The sequence below is a fragment of the Varroa destructor genome, unplaced genomic scaffold, assembly GCF_002443255.2.
Source record: "Varroa destructor unplaced genomic scaffold, Vdes_3.0 BEIS01000002.1, whole genome shotgun sequence".
Taxonomy (NCBI): Eukaryota; Metazoa; Arthropoda; class Arachnida; order Mesostigmata; family Varroidae; genus Varroa; species Varroa destructor.
In genome coordinates this window covers 10,123,007-10,138,906 of record NW_019211455.1, presented here as the reverse complement: position 1 = coordinate 10,138,906, position 15,900 = coordinate 10,123,007, and the positions used below count along the sequence as shown (strand labels likewise).

The window sequence follows — 15,900 nt, the reverse complement described above, 5'->3', positions numbered from 1 at the left end:
TTCCGTCGATTTCTTGCTTTGTTAAAATTAAGAACCTAACGGATAGTGACAGTTGCGCCTGTAAACTGCTGACGTCTGTCGTCTAAATTCTAACCACCGCAAAAGCTCGATGAAACCAATGCATCGAAGACACGTGAGTGTTGCCTGGCAGATGTGTGGGGTTGAATGCCGGCGAAGATCGAACCAGAACTCGCTCGAAAAGTTGCAAAAGCGGGTGAAACGTGTATTTAGTTTGCCTCATTAATAACTTGTTTGACCGTCTGTGAGTGCATTTTGTTCATATTTCTCTAGTGGTTAATTCATAGTCATCGAATTGCGTACTCGAGCGACGATACCTTTGTGTGTCGTTTTTTTTTTGCTTAGAGCGAAGGGAGTTCGCTTGCCCAGTGGATGACAACGCTTAGAGACGAATTCTTGTTTGTTGATTTGGCGCGATTTTAAGGTGTGGGATGTGTATATATGCACGTATTTATATTATTAATAGGATTGTAAAAGAAGCTGTACGCCTCGTCATGAAATATTTTTTTGTAACTCGAGCGTATTCGCCGTCAATTAATATGTTTCGTATTAGTTCCATTACTAGATTCCGTTTATCGTTGCTCATTGCCATTTTGTATGAGATTACTCTCGATCAAATTTTATTTCGTCATTTTTTCTTAACTTAAGCAGACATAGATATCAAGCAGTGATTTGCTGTTGACGATAAATAACGTCAGTGGTTTCTTCGAGACGTGATGTGATATTGCCGAAATTAGGAGCTTATACATGGCACTACGGCATAATAGATGCAAGTGTCACGTATATAGAATTTTTAGGTTTGGTTACCAGTCGAGTTAGTGATGTATAACTATTCTAATAATAAATTGTTCGGTTGCATAATCCGTTTTTAGGAACACACAATAATGTTATGTGGGTTTTAGTAGCAAAAGTATAACGCTATTTTGAGTATGCAATACAAATATTTCAACTTTGTTTCGTCAAAATAAATAGCCAGAAAAACATGTGTCCGGTACCCCATATTTAAACCGTAATCGATATTATAAATCATCATCATTTATTCGCTTATAGCTTCGCTTAAACCTATAATATTAAACGCAAAAGTAGCTACATAGCTATTTAAAGTACACAGTAACTGGGAGTTGTAAACAGTACAGTGAGATCCAGTCCGCGTGCTCGATTTTAGTTTAGTTTGAATAAGAGGTTTTCAGTAGCAAAAGTCAGATGGTTGTTTTAGTGGAATTGTGTTGAAAATTCATTTTTAGCGCAAGATCTCCTACATTCCTACTTTATAATATACCTTACATACAACTTATTATAAAGACTTCTTCGAGCTTATGCTGGCGAAATTGTCAAGATTTTTACGCTATTTTTACCACATCATAGCTTTATACGCTATTAACGCTAATAACAGGAAAATACCACCTTCCAGCCAGAAAGTACTACTCGTTTACGTAAAAAGATGGCTACACAGGGGGCTGCCCCTCTTGTGGCATTGGCAGGAGCCCTCGATGTTGTTGTAACTTCACCCAACGAAGGTAGCGAGCGTTCGCGACCAATCCATACGCTCAGTTTTGTCAGCAGTCGTATTGATGGCCCACTTCGAATGTTTATCGCACATACCGCAGGTGTATATATAGCATTTAAAACGTCTCTAGAAGAAAAAGGCGATAAGTGAGTACATGTTTTTTGGGTTGATGATTTTATAGGTATATGCATACGGGGTTATTTGAAACTCAAAAAGGCCTATTGTCTTTCTGGTAGACCGGAATGTCTTCTTTGTCATTAGCGGTAGTCGTGATAACGAAAAGGCACTTGTTAACTAAACGTAAATAAATGTATTCCTAAAGTCAGTTTTCACTTAAACTGGCTTTTCTATGAAGCTCTAGCGTTGATGATTGTTTTTTGCGGGTGAATTAATTTTTCTTATAGTTATTAATTATGGATTTCTCTTTTTCTTTTTTATTTATTTATGCCCTGTAGGCGTCAGCTGATCTCGCGATTCTCAAAATTGTACCGTTCTGCTTTAGCACAGTTAAATGAGTCTCGAGCAAGCGAAGGGGCCCCACCGCACGTATTCCGTGCCGTTGAAAGCGTCTGGCATCTATGCGAGATTTTGATTTTAGATCCCCAGCCAGCACCAGGAGTACTAATTCAGGTTGGACTAACTGAACAGACTTGATTGGGCAGATTGATGTTTTTGCAGATGTTTTATGTTGTTGTATTATTATTTTTATTATTACATATATATATATATTAACACTACTAGAATCATATTGTCTGTTATCATTCATTAATGAAAGATAATGTATAACAATGATGATCCTTTGATGTATTTGTTAGGGGTAGCAATTTAACAGTGGCCTGCTTCGGCTAGAATATAAGAACACGTGTCCGTGCATAATATATTGGTTGATTAACTTAATATTCATCGCTGCTTTTATGGAGTGTAGCAGCTTCAACAGTGGGCAGCGGCATGGAGTTCTTCACCGGCTGGCAAGCGATCCCCGAAAGCAGTTCCTGGCGATGATGGCAATGATGAAAGCTTCTGGGATAACTTTACAACTTTAGTTATGCTTGGTAAACAAAACATGTGCTTATAGCCGTTTACTGCAGATAATCAGGTACCAGCTGAACAAGAGAGCCTTCCCTCATGTGTAGTCAAATTATTGCTGTCCACTAGAAATTCTGCGCTGGATTAAGGTTATTATGAAAATCCACTTTAAGAAACACCAATATAACTGTAAATAGATCACAATTTCGTCTTCTACTATCCGACTTCCAGGTCAAATCGAGGACGCTTGCTCAATGTTACGCAGCCACGGATCAGGCGATACCGAAGACTTCGTGCTCATGACGCAAATACTTCTGTCGATGCCACTATTCGGGCAGGACGTTTACATGGAGTTTCTAACCAAATGGAACGAGTGGCAGGTCGGTGTCAGAATTAGTGAAAATAATTTTTCACCTTCGTTATCATCTTATTATATATATATCACTGCCTACGTGGTATTAATGTCATTATTATCTTAGTAAAAATTATTTCTTTTATTTATACTGTTTGTGCTGCGTAGGAAACTGTCCGTCAACTTGTTCAAGGAGAACGCTTTCAGGATGAACCGCGATTTTATTCGGTATGCCGACTCCTATATGGAAGCCCTCAGGAATTTGATCGTCGAAAAGACCTATGTGATTCGTGGTTTCAGTTTGTTGTTACGAAAGCAGCATACTCACAGCCATTACTCAAAGTGGCAGACCTTGCCAAACTTGCTGATGAGGTGCGTACCCCTTGGACACGCCTATGATCTGTCCGATCGACCACTGACCTGTCCCAAGCATCTTACTGCTACCTAGGTTCGTAAAAACTGCAATGGGAAATTCACCCTGCTCTTATATTTATTTTTTGTTTCGGCAGGTTTTAGCCAGTAAGGACTTTTTCAGCGGAGATTCTTTAAGCCAGCTGGTGCTTTCTCTTCTGCATGGAGATCTACAGGCATTTACCAGGCTCCTCGCCAACTTGGATGATCTCTGGTGGACCGGTGCCCACTTAGTGGATCTTTTGCGCGAAGGAGGTGACCTTCAGTCACGTAACGTACCTCATGTGTAAGCAATAGACGGAGAAGTATTTATAACACCCAGTTGCATAGTTGATGTTTGCTCAATCAAACCGCGACTGAATAATCTTAATAAACCTTTACCTCAGTCGCGAATGATCCTTAGGCATTGAAGCAAAGCTTTCAAAGTGTCTCGATGTTTTTCTTCTCTCTAACATTGACTATTTGTTGGATAAACAGTAATTACACGAACGGCTAATTTCAGCCAGAACAAATCGACTGAATACGCATTCACCTTGTCTATAGGGTGTGAATTATATCTGGAAAAATACATCTAATACACTGATTACCTTTCTATTCTATCCATGGACGGCATTGTTATTTATAAACATTTATATCTATCCTATTCAATCGAAATAAGAAGACTTTAATATTTACAATAATATTGAATGTTGATTTCAGAGAAGCGTTGCATGAACAGTTGCTACGTGACTATGCTTTATGTTTACTGTCGCAGAGGCCCTTATGGCAGACTGGTCTAATGTACCTTCATCATTGCAAGCCCGAAAATAGGCCAATGCTTATTCAGGCTGTTATAAGCGTTCACTGTTCTACACAACAAAAGGTGAGCCTGTGTGGATATTATTTAGATAGGTCTAAATATTTACGCATGTTTCTCAACATAAATTGTTAGACAGAAGAGTATATATACGTATATATATGTAAGATAGAACGTATATGGTAAACGTCTTACGCGGGAGGTATATTTTTCTATCCCATAGAGATAGTGTTAATTTGGAGAGATTGATAATTTTTCGCAATTAGCCCAGAAACCATTGAGAATTTGCAAAGAGCTCACGTTAGAAAGTTGTTTATTTTTTAAGTTCATCGATATACAAAATTAGGGCACGTGATCTAATGGTAAATCTATGATTTTAAATAGATAAATTTAAATAGATAGAAGTTAACTTTTACAGTTCATTTTGTTTAAATGTGCGGATACTTCCCTTCGCGAATAGGGCGGGGGTGTATTTGTAGAATAGGTTGCAAAATAGGTGATGAAATTTGAATCATTTTGACATATATAATCTAAATCTCTCAGTTGAATAAACGTTATTTGTTTGTGGCAAAACTTGGTGAAATGACATAATATGATAATTGCAATAAAAGAATTAGCTTATTTTCGAAATATCAAGTATTGTGACACGTTGATGCAGTATAGCAGCAGGACCGCCAAAAGATTCTGACTGGAGAATAAAATATATGTAGGAGGGCAGCTGAAAATAGTTGCTAATAAATTGACTGAATCAGGAAAACAAAATAACTGTAACGGGATAGATGCATCGAGATACCGGAATTGGTAAAATAAATTGCGAAAATAGGTAAATAAAGTACAGGTATCCGACTGAACATTTTTACCTAAAATGGATATTTCGGAGTAAAAATGGCGGAAACCCGAATATGACATTCGTTTATCCCATGTGGCTATAGAGAAAAATCTGCTTCAAGAGACTTTTGAATGCTGCTATGAGTGAAATTCTGATCCATATTAATCGGAAAATTTAGGCGGATGATACGCCGAACACTTTGATGGAACATTTTTTTCAGAGAGATCCTCGAAAGAATATCGAATCATTGAAAATATTTTTTCTATGCAAAGTATTATTTATGACGGTTCTTCTGGGTACTAATCGATAGGTTTTGATGAGCTGAGTAAAAACGGTACCTAAAATGGGTATATTGATGTAAAAAGGGCCAGAAATCCGATTGGTCGTTTTGGCTTACCTATTAAACAATAAGATGAAGTCAACTTTCAAGATCGTCTTGACCGACTTTTTGTGTGACTTTTAATGCATTTTAATTGAAAAGTGAGCTGCGTGATTCTAGCTAAATCAGTTCGTATAAAAACATGTTGATAAAATAACTAGTAGAGGGTAACGAATTGAGTGTGTATACACCAACAGAGTAACTGTTGGTATATACTATAGTCTACATTAGACTGGGCGTAAGATTAGCAAATAAAATAAATTAAACTAATTAAGATTTTACGCGGAAGACAAGTGCTGCCCGAAGTCCGCAAGGGCTATATATATATACAAATATATTGTGAAACGAATATATTTTTATTATTATGCTAAAGGTAGAATTTGATAACATTCACAGCGTATTACAGTCTTTAGTTCTTTTCAATGAATACGTGCGTGGTAAGACTGCATGGTTACAATGGCACAATTGGGTTCAACTTCTTATTGAAAAATTAAAGGGTAGGCCATACCGCGTGAAGGTTTTCCAAGAAACAATTGAGATAGCAATCCAGCTAAAGATCAGTCCTAACGTGTATTAACTTTTCTGATTATAGGCACTCAAGGTGGCCGCTGTAGCTGAAAATTTAGGGCTGCCTGAAGCAACTTTCGCCATTTACCGGATGCAGAGTGTCAAATGGCTCAAGAAGAACAAGTTAGGTACATAGTATGAAATATGACGGAGCCAAGAAGTTCATGGTCTCAGATGTATTTCTTGGTCGGACGCACTACAGCCTTTAGCTTTTGAATTAGACGAAATGAACAGATCGTGTTGGGTTATAGGTACCTAAGTTTGATTCTATACCGGCCTACATGGTCGTGTTTTTCATCAGCGTACAACATCTCAAATGTATGGATGTTATATATGTTAAACAAGAGAAACTAATCTTTAGAGCAATACAGGATATCTAATTCGAAAAATATATCTCTCTTTCTGTACTGTCGAACGAAACATTGTTTTAAATATGTTCATTATCACACTGTAGAAGAAGAATAATCACCTTGTCCGCTGATATTAACCTTGGCTTAATTAACCATTCACAAATCAGGCTAACCACCTTCGTTACAATTTATTATTCCATTTTTGAAGCTATAACATTAACAAGAGCACAACATATATAACATAGCGTATGTATGTATAGACTCCGAATCGCCATCTATGTTTTTATGTTTGTTGTTCCTCAATATCTACTTGTTTTGGCCAGATTCGGCGTTGGTTTGGGCAATACGCTCAAAAAATTCACCGCTAGTGTCCCGGGTTGCAGAAATGCTACTTGAAGACTACTTGCGTTCCGGTACTCTCATCTGTGCCGACCAATTACGGGGACTTGGTCAGGTAGTTATTTGAGCATATGCCTGTGTACCATAGACATTAGCAGCTTGTAGAACGTCTATGTCTCACACTTGTTTAACCAATACGGTCACCGTTGCGGTGAACTATTCGAATGTGATTTTTTGTCTATACTAATACCCGAAGAATATAAAAACAATGCGTGCAATTTTTCTACTCAACTGTTAGCGCTGCTATTTGTATTGTGTAATATACGGAGTAAAGTTTACGCCTTTGAGATATCCTTGTTATTTTTTTCTAGATAAGCCTCCGTCGACCGAACTGGATATGAATTACCGCAATGCTTTCTCTCAGGTCTGATCATTACGTGAATACCCACGTAAAATGTTCTTGTTGTTTGGAATTTAACTATACGTTTTTATTTAACCATTCAACTATTTGCAGGAAATGTTGGTAAGCGAAAGACTAATGTTTCTAGCAAAATATGCTGAATTTTTACGCCTTCGAGACGAATGCTGTAACAATGCTGGGCCGGATAATCTCGAAGGGGCAGCACGTGCAGCCGAACTGTTGCTCTTTTTAGTTAATTCCGAATGGTCCCCAAGATTTTTCGTTGTTCGCCTGCTTGAGGATGCAGTTCAACTGCTCGGAGATGACAATCTAGTTCCGCAAAACATTGCGTACTTGCAGAGGCTAATGGCTTGTCTACAGGTAGGCGCATCTATAATGAAGTTGTTACTAAAGCAAAATACGCAACATTCTTTTTTCATAATCATTAAGCACTGAAAAAATGACTGATGTAATAAACGCATTATTTAAGGCCCAGTCTAAACCCGTGAACCCACTCCAGTGGAATCTCATGAGACAGTCGTAGAAATAAGATAAATCTAGGTTTCTCTATTATACAGGACTTAATGCAGTGTGTTTATTGACCGCTTAAGGTTATAACGAAGGTTCACTCAGCCCCGGTGCAATGCGAAGTTAGTGGTTAAGTATCCCCTTACAACCTACATAGCAGCTAATGTTGCAGAGTTTTACCTAATCACGATTTCAGAGCACGGTAAAAAGACGTCCCGGTGAACTGAAGAAGGATCTACTGGATAAGTTGAACTTCGCATGTGCGAAAAGGACAGCGCAATCACTATTATATCTCATGCAGATACCTAATGAAAATATTATGCAGACTTAATTTCCTCAACCGATGTTTTATAAAACATTCAACAATGCAGGGTCATTGTTTATCAGTTTGGAAATTCGTATTCTATAACGATGATAATGAATTATTTTAATAAAAAATGAATGAAGTTAAAAAGAGGACCTGTAGCCGTTATACCATGTTTACTGTATTGTCAATGCGAGAATCATGCCTTTGAAAAAATAAAACAAATTGATATAGCACACAACAGTGTTATATAAATACTGGACTCTTTGTTTATTTCGCTGTATATATATCCGGATCAGTTCGTCATTTGTATATACCGGGTTATCACGATGTGGATTTAACATAATTCTCTCTCTCTCTCCCGATATCTCTCCGTATGATTATAATAGTAATAACTTATAATAGAGAAAACGTGGTCTGCATGCACGGGTACGCATTAATAATTCTTGACTTCACTATAAATGACTAATAGGTAATCGATTTCATACGTTTCCATACATTGCGATTATATTTTCTCTGCTTCTCAGCCGAATTCACTCTAGCAAGTCTCAGCGTAGAGTTTCAATGATGATCGTCTATTTTACCGCTTAATACGAGAAATTTCCACGTGCTTCGTTATTACCTGCCGTCATCAGCGTACGACAGTGTATGCAAATTCACAATCGTAAAGCTTCGTTTTGCCTTTGATTCCATGATAAGTTGGAGTTTTTTCGGCCCTTCGCAGGAAGAATTACGGCTATTTATATATGGGTGGATTATGATTAACGGTGTTAATATAGCTGGTAGCAAATATCTGTGTGGAATTGTTGTAAGTGTATTACTCTTTTGTTTTTGGCAATATCATTGCGTTCGTTTGATGAACTGTGCTATTAAATGAAATTTTATGGTTGTGAGTTATTTGTTTTTGCCGTAAATGGATAGAGGTACTGGGACCATTCTATAAAAACACATAGTTTCGAAAAATGAGCCAGGTACTATAGGGAGTTTATAGAAAGATGGAGCCCTGCAGTGTCGACCGAAGCTGGTAAAAAATGCGTTTTTTGTAATTCACAAACTTTCTGTTGACTTTTTGTCTATAAAAGCAAACAGACAGTTCAAAACTTGTCAGGATTCAATTAAGTTTTAGTAGCCCAATGGCATTAAGTTATGTGCAATAGTACGCCGTTTCATCACATTGTTTAAGACCAGCCACATCAAATAACACGCGCGAACCCAGTCAGTTTGAATCCGCAACTCGGTCAACTAATCTGAGATGATTACTAGCTTTATATGGTGATGATATCTGGATGGTGTTTATTTTTGTTACTTCACCATTTCTATGTGTATCTGTAGTACTGATTGTGCCGTATCGTTTATATTGATTCGCTTCTATAGGAAATAAGCGAGGTTAAAGATGCCAATAGCGATGAAGAACACGACCCGTGCAAGGATGTCGAGGTTACTGACGGGATAGTGGCGCATTGTTTGTCTCGCGTCCTCCTTAAAAGAACTGCCCATTAGACCGACCCCGCGGCTGTTCAGCTGAATTGAAAGGAGAACATAGATATTAGTATAAAGCGTCAATCGTGCCGATAGAATACCGAAATACGAATGGTAACATTTGTTCAGTTATAAGAGATAGAAAGTTTCTTCTAAAATAAGGTTCTTCATAGATTGAGTCTAACGTCAGTTTAACGAGATTTAATCATTTGGTCGATTTTAATATGATTAGTATTGCGATGAAAAACGTACTATTGATGATACAAAAAGGATTTGGATATTAACCTTCTCGCATCGCTGTACCTCGTGCATATAAATGAGGATGAGGAACTCGATAAGCGATCCGAGCGCTATCACAAGGCAGCCGATAATCCATTGGTGCACCATTGTGTTGGCGAACTCGCGATCAAACGAAAACGAGTAATGCGCCAACAACAATGTAGGCAACAAATGGAGTAACGATCGAACTGATGATACCGTGTGCTAAAACAGGAATAAGTAGTGCATAAATGACATTGTTGTGAACCTGACTCAGTTCGTCCAGTTAACATGACGACAATAATTTGATTACAATGTGTTAAATTTATAACCCAAAACAGTAGACGGTAGTTTTAGGCCCCCTCCATTTGATATCAAGGAAATCATTGATCTAAAATAGACAAAGGCTAATTTTTAGTTAACTTGAATCTATACTAACTTTTGGGGCTATATATATATATATACGTGCCGATTATGGAATGGACCGATGTGCTTACTCATCTTAGAGCTTACCTTTACAAAAAAGCCCGAGTAGGCTATAAGTAGTAGAAATAAGCATGGTGCGTAGATTTTGACCACGTATATGCCCAAGTTCCGTTTGAAGAAGAACTGCGCCTTGATACAGGTGTACTCTCCTGTAGTTGTTGATGACGTACATGACCGTGTAGTCACCTTAAAACATGTATATAATGATAAGAGACGTGAAACAAAAGAGCAAACATTCGAATAGATGATGCTTTCGTTCTATGCCTAGTCGCATTGGGGTTGCGTGGTCTAGATGGTTGATAGGCATCTCTTATAACGATTAACATGTGGCCATCGCTGGCTTAAATTTCACTGTTATTATCATGCCGTTCCGGAAGCTGGCTCTTGAAAAAACCAATACCCACCCCGCCTAGGTCATCGAGTAAGACAGATCTTTGGTGCTGTACCAAAGAAGTGATTTCGAGGATTTCTTTACACAGTAGTTAGGCTTAGAGCGTCAAAAATAAATCGGAGTAAAAAAAGAGTTTGAAGGCTTTCTCTATCTGATATTTGTAATTCTATATGGGGCCGTTGCGCATTTCCTTACCTTATCCAAATGAATATCATTGGATATTTGCTTAATTGCTCGATCTATTTGGATCGGCTCTTTCTCCTTCCACCAGAAAACCAAGTCGTCCGTCGTATGTGCGTCTGAGAGCGAGCGAAAAAATTCAGAAACAGTTACTATATAACTAGATATACTATATCTAATGATGGATATCTAGTATATCTAATGATAAAAAGTCCATAAATAGCTCTCCAGTAGGCAAAAGTCTAACCTTTATACGAGGCAAGTGAAATCCAGTCCAAACGTAAACGCTCACAAATAAGGCCGTACAAAATTTTCCAACTTTTGTTTATTTACTTCGACCTGTAGAAGCTTTAACTAGCCTGTTAATTTCCCTACTTCATTTAGGTGATATCAACGTTGTTAGTTTTTCCGGCTTAAAGAGACATTGTTAATTCTTCTAAGCTTTTTGTTTGGCTTTTACCATTAAGCCACTCGACCGTTAAACACTAAATCTACAACTTCATGCCGATGCCGCAGTGTTTCGATATTTACAACTCGCTGCTGTTAATTCGCACACCGGCGAGTCGAATGGGAAGTGCGCAAGATCAACGATGCAATTCAACTTGGAACTTATTCTGAAACGTGTTAAAAGGGTGAAAATGGAAAATTGAACTTAGATTGACTGCTTCCAGGTAGTTTTTGTCTAGCAGATAGTTGTACTTTGCTATCTACCATAGCTTGGACTACGATCTGTATCCGTACAAGTATTTTCATTGGATAACGTATGTTGAAGACGAACTTAGTTCAAAAAAGTATATACGGCATAACCTAATTGTAAATGTGACTGTTTCTTATCTAATTACAAAGTTCACTGTATTTACTGCACAGGCCTGTTTCACTGACCTGGTGCTGTAGAGGACATCGCCGTTCGGGTAGATTCGTATAAGAACATTAGGGATGATGAAGTCGTGACGGTCAGTGCGTATCTCCGAACTAAGAAAGAGGTCAGGTACCCAAATATCTGATGGTTTGTCAAGTAAAACATAAGGTAGATGAGAGGAATTATCTAGATACGTTAATCGAGGATCGTTCCACTCCATTCGAAATATCAACTGAGTGTCCAATAGCTAAAACATAGACAAAAATCGCAGTACAGAACACGCGTCATCTTATTTGTGTTATAAATGGCACGTTTAGACCTAGCTAAAGGGCGAAGCAAAACAATTGTTATAAGAGCATGATCAGTCAAGCTCTTAACTATATGTATAACGATTCCTTGAGTGTTGTTAGAACTAGCAAAACATCTTTTTACAGAAGTAGAAAATACGAAAACTAAACTAACCCAAAAGGTAACCTCGTAACAGTTTGGCTTAGGGAAACTTGCAGCTATCACTTGAATTATTTATAGCTTCTTTTCACAAGAGCAGTGAACATGCTTCCTTCAAGTGTCACTAATTTGATTTTCTTAAGCAAAAAACACCATCACTGCAGGAATTCTTTTATAAACATTATAAACTGGGAAAAATAATCTAATGGAAAATAGCTTAAGATAATTCGCGATGACGTGTTATATAAACTTATTTCCTGGCTGTGTCAGTCAATATGTAATGATTTCACAGCACAACGCAAGCTTTGGTTAACTGAATGTATATATAATTTTGGTGTAAGCTGCTTCTAAAGGGCAACAAATATAAGCCGTCCTGAAACTGTTGTTTAAGCATAAATAGCTTTTAAAATGTTAACATTTATCTTCTACGGTTTTTTTTTGTTATTGACAAAAAAAATCGTGTTATTCTATTCGAAGTATAACTGTTGTTGTGCTTGATTAATTACCTTAGTGCTTATATAAAAATTAGCTCTTACCATATAAGAGCTATTGAAATGTCTGTTCTACGTACATTGACTGTCAAAATTATTGGGCTTTTCGTCATTTAATTTAGCAAAACAGATATTATTGGATACCGCCTTGTATAATGACATATGTATGTAACGTATATTAGTGGTTTTAAGCTATCAATAATACAGTTTCTTTTCCTTATGGCTGTGAATATTTTGTAAACAAACTAGAAACGTAACCAACTATTGCTGTCGATTCCTCTCGAATCTCCTAGCATAGACGAATATTCACTAGAGGGCGCCACCGAGCCTATTTAAGCTCTCTGCTCTGCCGTCGGTTACTACATAGTCGTTGTCTCATCAAAGGCAAGACAATCAGCACATCGGTGTTTGGCAAAGAATCTTTAGGTGACTACGGTTAGAGAATTAGCGGAAAATACTGAAATCAGGTGAATTTCAAAGGTAATCTGGTGCTTGTGTAGAACAGTCTAACACCTGAAGCTCGATAAGTCCGGCAGGAGTGTTTGCTCTCATCAACAACCTGGTTGCATCAGAATGTTTTCACGTAGCCTTCGACGGTTTCAGCCGTTGGCGCGGGCGGCTTTATTGTCTCGTCGGCATTTTATGATGCCTCCAGAGTTCCGAGTTTTCAATCGTCTTGTGGAAGATTTTTTCAGGGAGCCACTGTTCACCGGCCCGCGACTTTTGACCCAAGTGGAACCTTACGGCGTTCTAAGCGGTATGCGCCTCTTCAGGGAAGATAATAAGTTGGTGGCCCAGATGAGACTTCCACAGAATGTAAAGCCAGAAGATGTTAAGGTAACTGCTTTAGCGAAGAAAAAAACTGATTATTTTTCTAAGAAATGCTTTTGACCTTACATAGGGCATTCAGGGCGTGAACATGGCTATTTTGTGTTAATATTGTGTGCAGATATATTAATATGCATACTTATTCACGAAATGCGAATTAACTCGCGTTCCAAGAAATAGGTATTCTTAGGTAAAGAAAGCTCGTACTTGGCTTAACGTTGTAGATTTGATCGATTTCACAGATTGCACTGAAAGATGGCCGTCTTTGCGTTTCGATTCGTAGTGAGGTCAATCAGGAGAACTTCCGATCAGTAAAAGAATTTCATGAGGAGCTAAAACTCAATGACAGTACGGTTCTCATGGATAAGATGGAAGCATATGTGGATAGTATCGAAGGTCGACTTCGAATTGAGGCACCTCTCAAGGAGCCGGAGCAGAGTGGCCAAGTTCGTCTCAATATCGACATGGGCAGTAAGGCAATTGATGACAAAAAGTAATTTACGAGTACTGCAAACAGGAAGAAGAGGAGCAACGAATTAACCGTGCTAGTGGTAGTCTCTAGCACGCAGTGTCACTTCGTAAATTCCTGCAGGCGTGTGATATAAGCATCGCGGGATCATGTTTTTATGACGCTTGTTGCATTGATCGCTGAATATCCCGAATTCTGTATATATCTTGGGTGACCACTGCGTCGTGTGGTATCGCATAGGCCAAGGAAACAAACACGGCATAAGTTCAATTCAAATCTTAGTCGTAGCATTACTGTGTTAGAAATGATGAAGGGCAAATAAAGTTGTTACTCTTTTCGTAACGAAAAACGTAAAAGCATATTGTATTTTATTACGCATACATGTTAGGAATGATCAAGGGTAAATAAAGTAAGGCAAAAAATAAAGTATAGCTAAAGTATAAGTTATTATAGATAAAGTAAGCAAAAAATTTAGCAAGCATAAACACATCAATAATTTCACGCAATCTATGCGAATATAGGTGAAGCGAGGTAAATACGAATATAAGTGCTGATTTCTAAATGAGAGCTAAATCTAAATGAGGGTAAATACGGATATGGATTAAATCTATAATATAAATATACAAAATATTTTTTTAATGTACTGCGCAATTTAAAAGTATGCTTGGAGTCCGCTTTTGAAAATAATGAATTACATACTCAGCCATAGTGGTCTCCTCTTAACAGGGTCATTCGTATAAAGTTACAGTGACTTAGTTTTTTTTTACGAATAAAACGATGAGGGTATTTGTCTGTTGTAATTTATAATGGTAGAATAAATCACTTGCCACAATATCGGGGTAAACTTTTGGCCTTAAACGCACTTTGAAAACGCTACACCAATACAAATCTAAGGGTTTTGTAGATTAGTTTTGAAATGAATGCCTAAGTTTTAAATATTTAGAAGTTTAAGCAGTTAAAGGCAAATACACAAAAGTAATGAAATGGTTACGTAGCGTTTAATCAGTTGTGACGTATTTTCAGCGAACCCCTGAAAATAGCAGTTCGTGCGGTGGTAGATGTGTGGTAGCGTGGCCGAGCGGTCTAAGGCGCTGGTTTAAGGCACCAGTCTCTTCGGGGGCGTGGGTTCGAATCCCACCGCTGCCAACGAATCTCTCGCCACTGCGTGGCTGGACTTTTTGCATAACATAACTTTATGCATAATATAATTTATTATTTATAGAATTCCTTTTTCATGGAAGTTTTAATTTGCATATTTATTGTGTATGCACACGAAGTATTGCAAATTAAGTGTCCGCATCGCACAACTGAGTACGCGATATACTTTGATGACTGGCGTGGTGAAAAGAAGTCACATCTCTTTTTTATGAACGAGATTTGACCCTTTTAGGAAACGTCACTAATGGTTCCCAAAGGTTCATAGAAAACCGGCCTTTTCTTTTTTTTTCTCTTTACTTTAAATTAATTTATGACAACAAAATCTTTCAATATGAAGCAATGTACTTCTAACAGAGCAGTGACAAATTTAATGAATTCGGCATGAGCAGATTTAACGTGTGTAATCATCTATGCATATACAATCTGCACTCGTGTGTAGATAGCATGAAGACCAGATTATGTTTTCCAAGGTCCATTTAGGTGAAATATTAAAGTAAGCAAAAATTTCATTTTATTTTACAGTTAGTAAGACACGAGTCTTAAGAATTGCTTTGTTTCGAATGATTTTAATAACTGCGATTGATTTCAAAGTTTTCGTAAATAAAATTGTATTTCTGTCAACCTTCGTTTGTGCAGTAATGCAAGCTGCCGCAAACGAAGGCTCTGCTTCAGAACCTGTCGCAAGCTCAACGATAGATCTCATAGCGTCTGCAAGGCTAAGGCAGCAGCTTATAGGTCACATGTCTCAAGGACTCATAGGAGAATAGTGCAGATATGAAAGGCATGCTGATCGTGTCGTTGTTGCATATTTGATTAAAGCGCCTATCTACTAAAAACCATCGTGGCCTAGAATCCCCTGGCATCTATTTTTCTAAATAGTACCGCACAGTTAGTCATGTTGCTTCTGTATTCACGTAAGGCTTAGTTACATTATGAGTATTGCAAAGATACGCCAATTCACAGCTATCATAGCTAGAAAGACGCGCGTATAGGTTTATAAAGTCACATATGGTTTTAGGTGGATATGTATTTACAAGTACATTCTTTG

General features: G+C 37.7%; 3 protein-coding genes and 1 non-coding gene across 11 annotated transcripts in view; 3 read left to right on the top strand and 1 right to left on the bottom strand.

Annotated features, from left to right (window-relative positions):
* Nucleotides 1-14: 14 nt before the first annotated feature.
* On the top strand, nucleotides 15-8,063 carry Nup75 (nuclear pore complex protein Nup75). Of its 6 annotated transcripts, none has more exons than XM_022794868.2 (12): nucleotides 15-133; nucleotides 1,430-1,671; nucleotides 1,981-2,155; nucleotides 2,451-2,577; nucleotides 2,783-2,931; nucleotides 3,072-3,275; nucleotides 3,413-3,600; nucleotides 4,014-4,176; nucleotides 5,911-6,013; nucleotides 6,559-6,689; nucleotides 7,089-7,355; nucleotides 7,699-8,063. In XM_022794868.2, the coding sequence occupies exons 1-12, from the start codon at nucleotides 110-112 to the stop codon at nucleotides 7,831-7,833; spliced, it is 1,908 nt and encodes a 635-aa protein (XP_022650603.1). In that variant the 5' UTR covers nucleotides 15-109; the 3' UTR covers nucleotides 7,834-8,063. The 6 variants fall into 6 exon arrangements, with proteins under 6 accessions (XP_022650603.1, XP_022650604.1, XP_022650606.1 ...); XM_022794869.2 differs by having other exon boundaries at nucleotides 123-262; XM_022794871.2 differs by having other exon boundaries at nucleotides 124-262; nucleotides 1,434-1,671.
* The window catches only part of LOC111245896 (glutamate-gated chloride channel-like), a 24,966-nt gene continuing 17,103 nt past the window's right edge, over nucleotides 8,038-15,900 (bottom strand). For all 3 annotated transcript variants that reach the window (XM_022794875.2, XM_086980394.1, XM_022794876.2), the window contains 6 exons: nucleotides 11,483-11,706; nucleotides 11,132-11,214; nucleotides 10,616-10,719; nucleotides 10,057-10,215; nucleotides 9,571-9,768; nucleotides 8,038-9,327 (listed from right to left, as the gene is read on the bottom strand). In XM_022794875.2, the coding sequence (XP_022650610.1) occupies nucleotides 9,175-9,327; nucleotides 9,571-9,768; nucleotides 10,057-10,215; nucleotides 10,616-10,719; nucleotides 11,132-11,214; nucleotides 11,483-11,706 (921 nt within the window). In that variant the 3' untranslated portion in view covers nucleotides 8,038-9,174. The remainder of the gene's footprint in view (nucleotides 9,328-9,570; nucleotides 9,769-10,056; nucleotides 10,216-10,615; nucleotides 10,720-11,131; nucleotides 11,215-11,482; nucleotides 11,707-15,900) is intronic.
* LOC111245898 (uncharacterized) lies at nucleotides 12,752-14,050 on the top strand. Its single transcript, XM_022794880.2, has 2 exons — nucleotides 12,752-13,234; nucleotides 13,468-14,050. Exons 1-2 carry the CDS (start codon nucleotides 12,971-12,973, stop codon nucleotides 13,720-13,722), a joined length of 519 nt encoding a protein of 172 aa, XP_022650615.1. The 5' UTR covers nucleotides 12,752-12,970; the 3' UTR covers nucleotides 13,723-14,050.
* TRNAL-AAG (transfer RNA leucine (anticodon AAG)) lies at nucleotides 14,759-14,840 on the top strand. Its single transcript has one exon. It is a non-coding gene; the product is annotated as a tRNA-Leu (tRNA).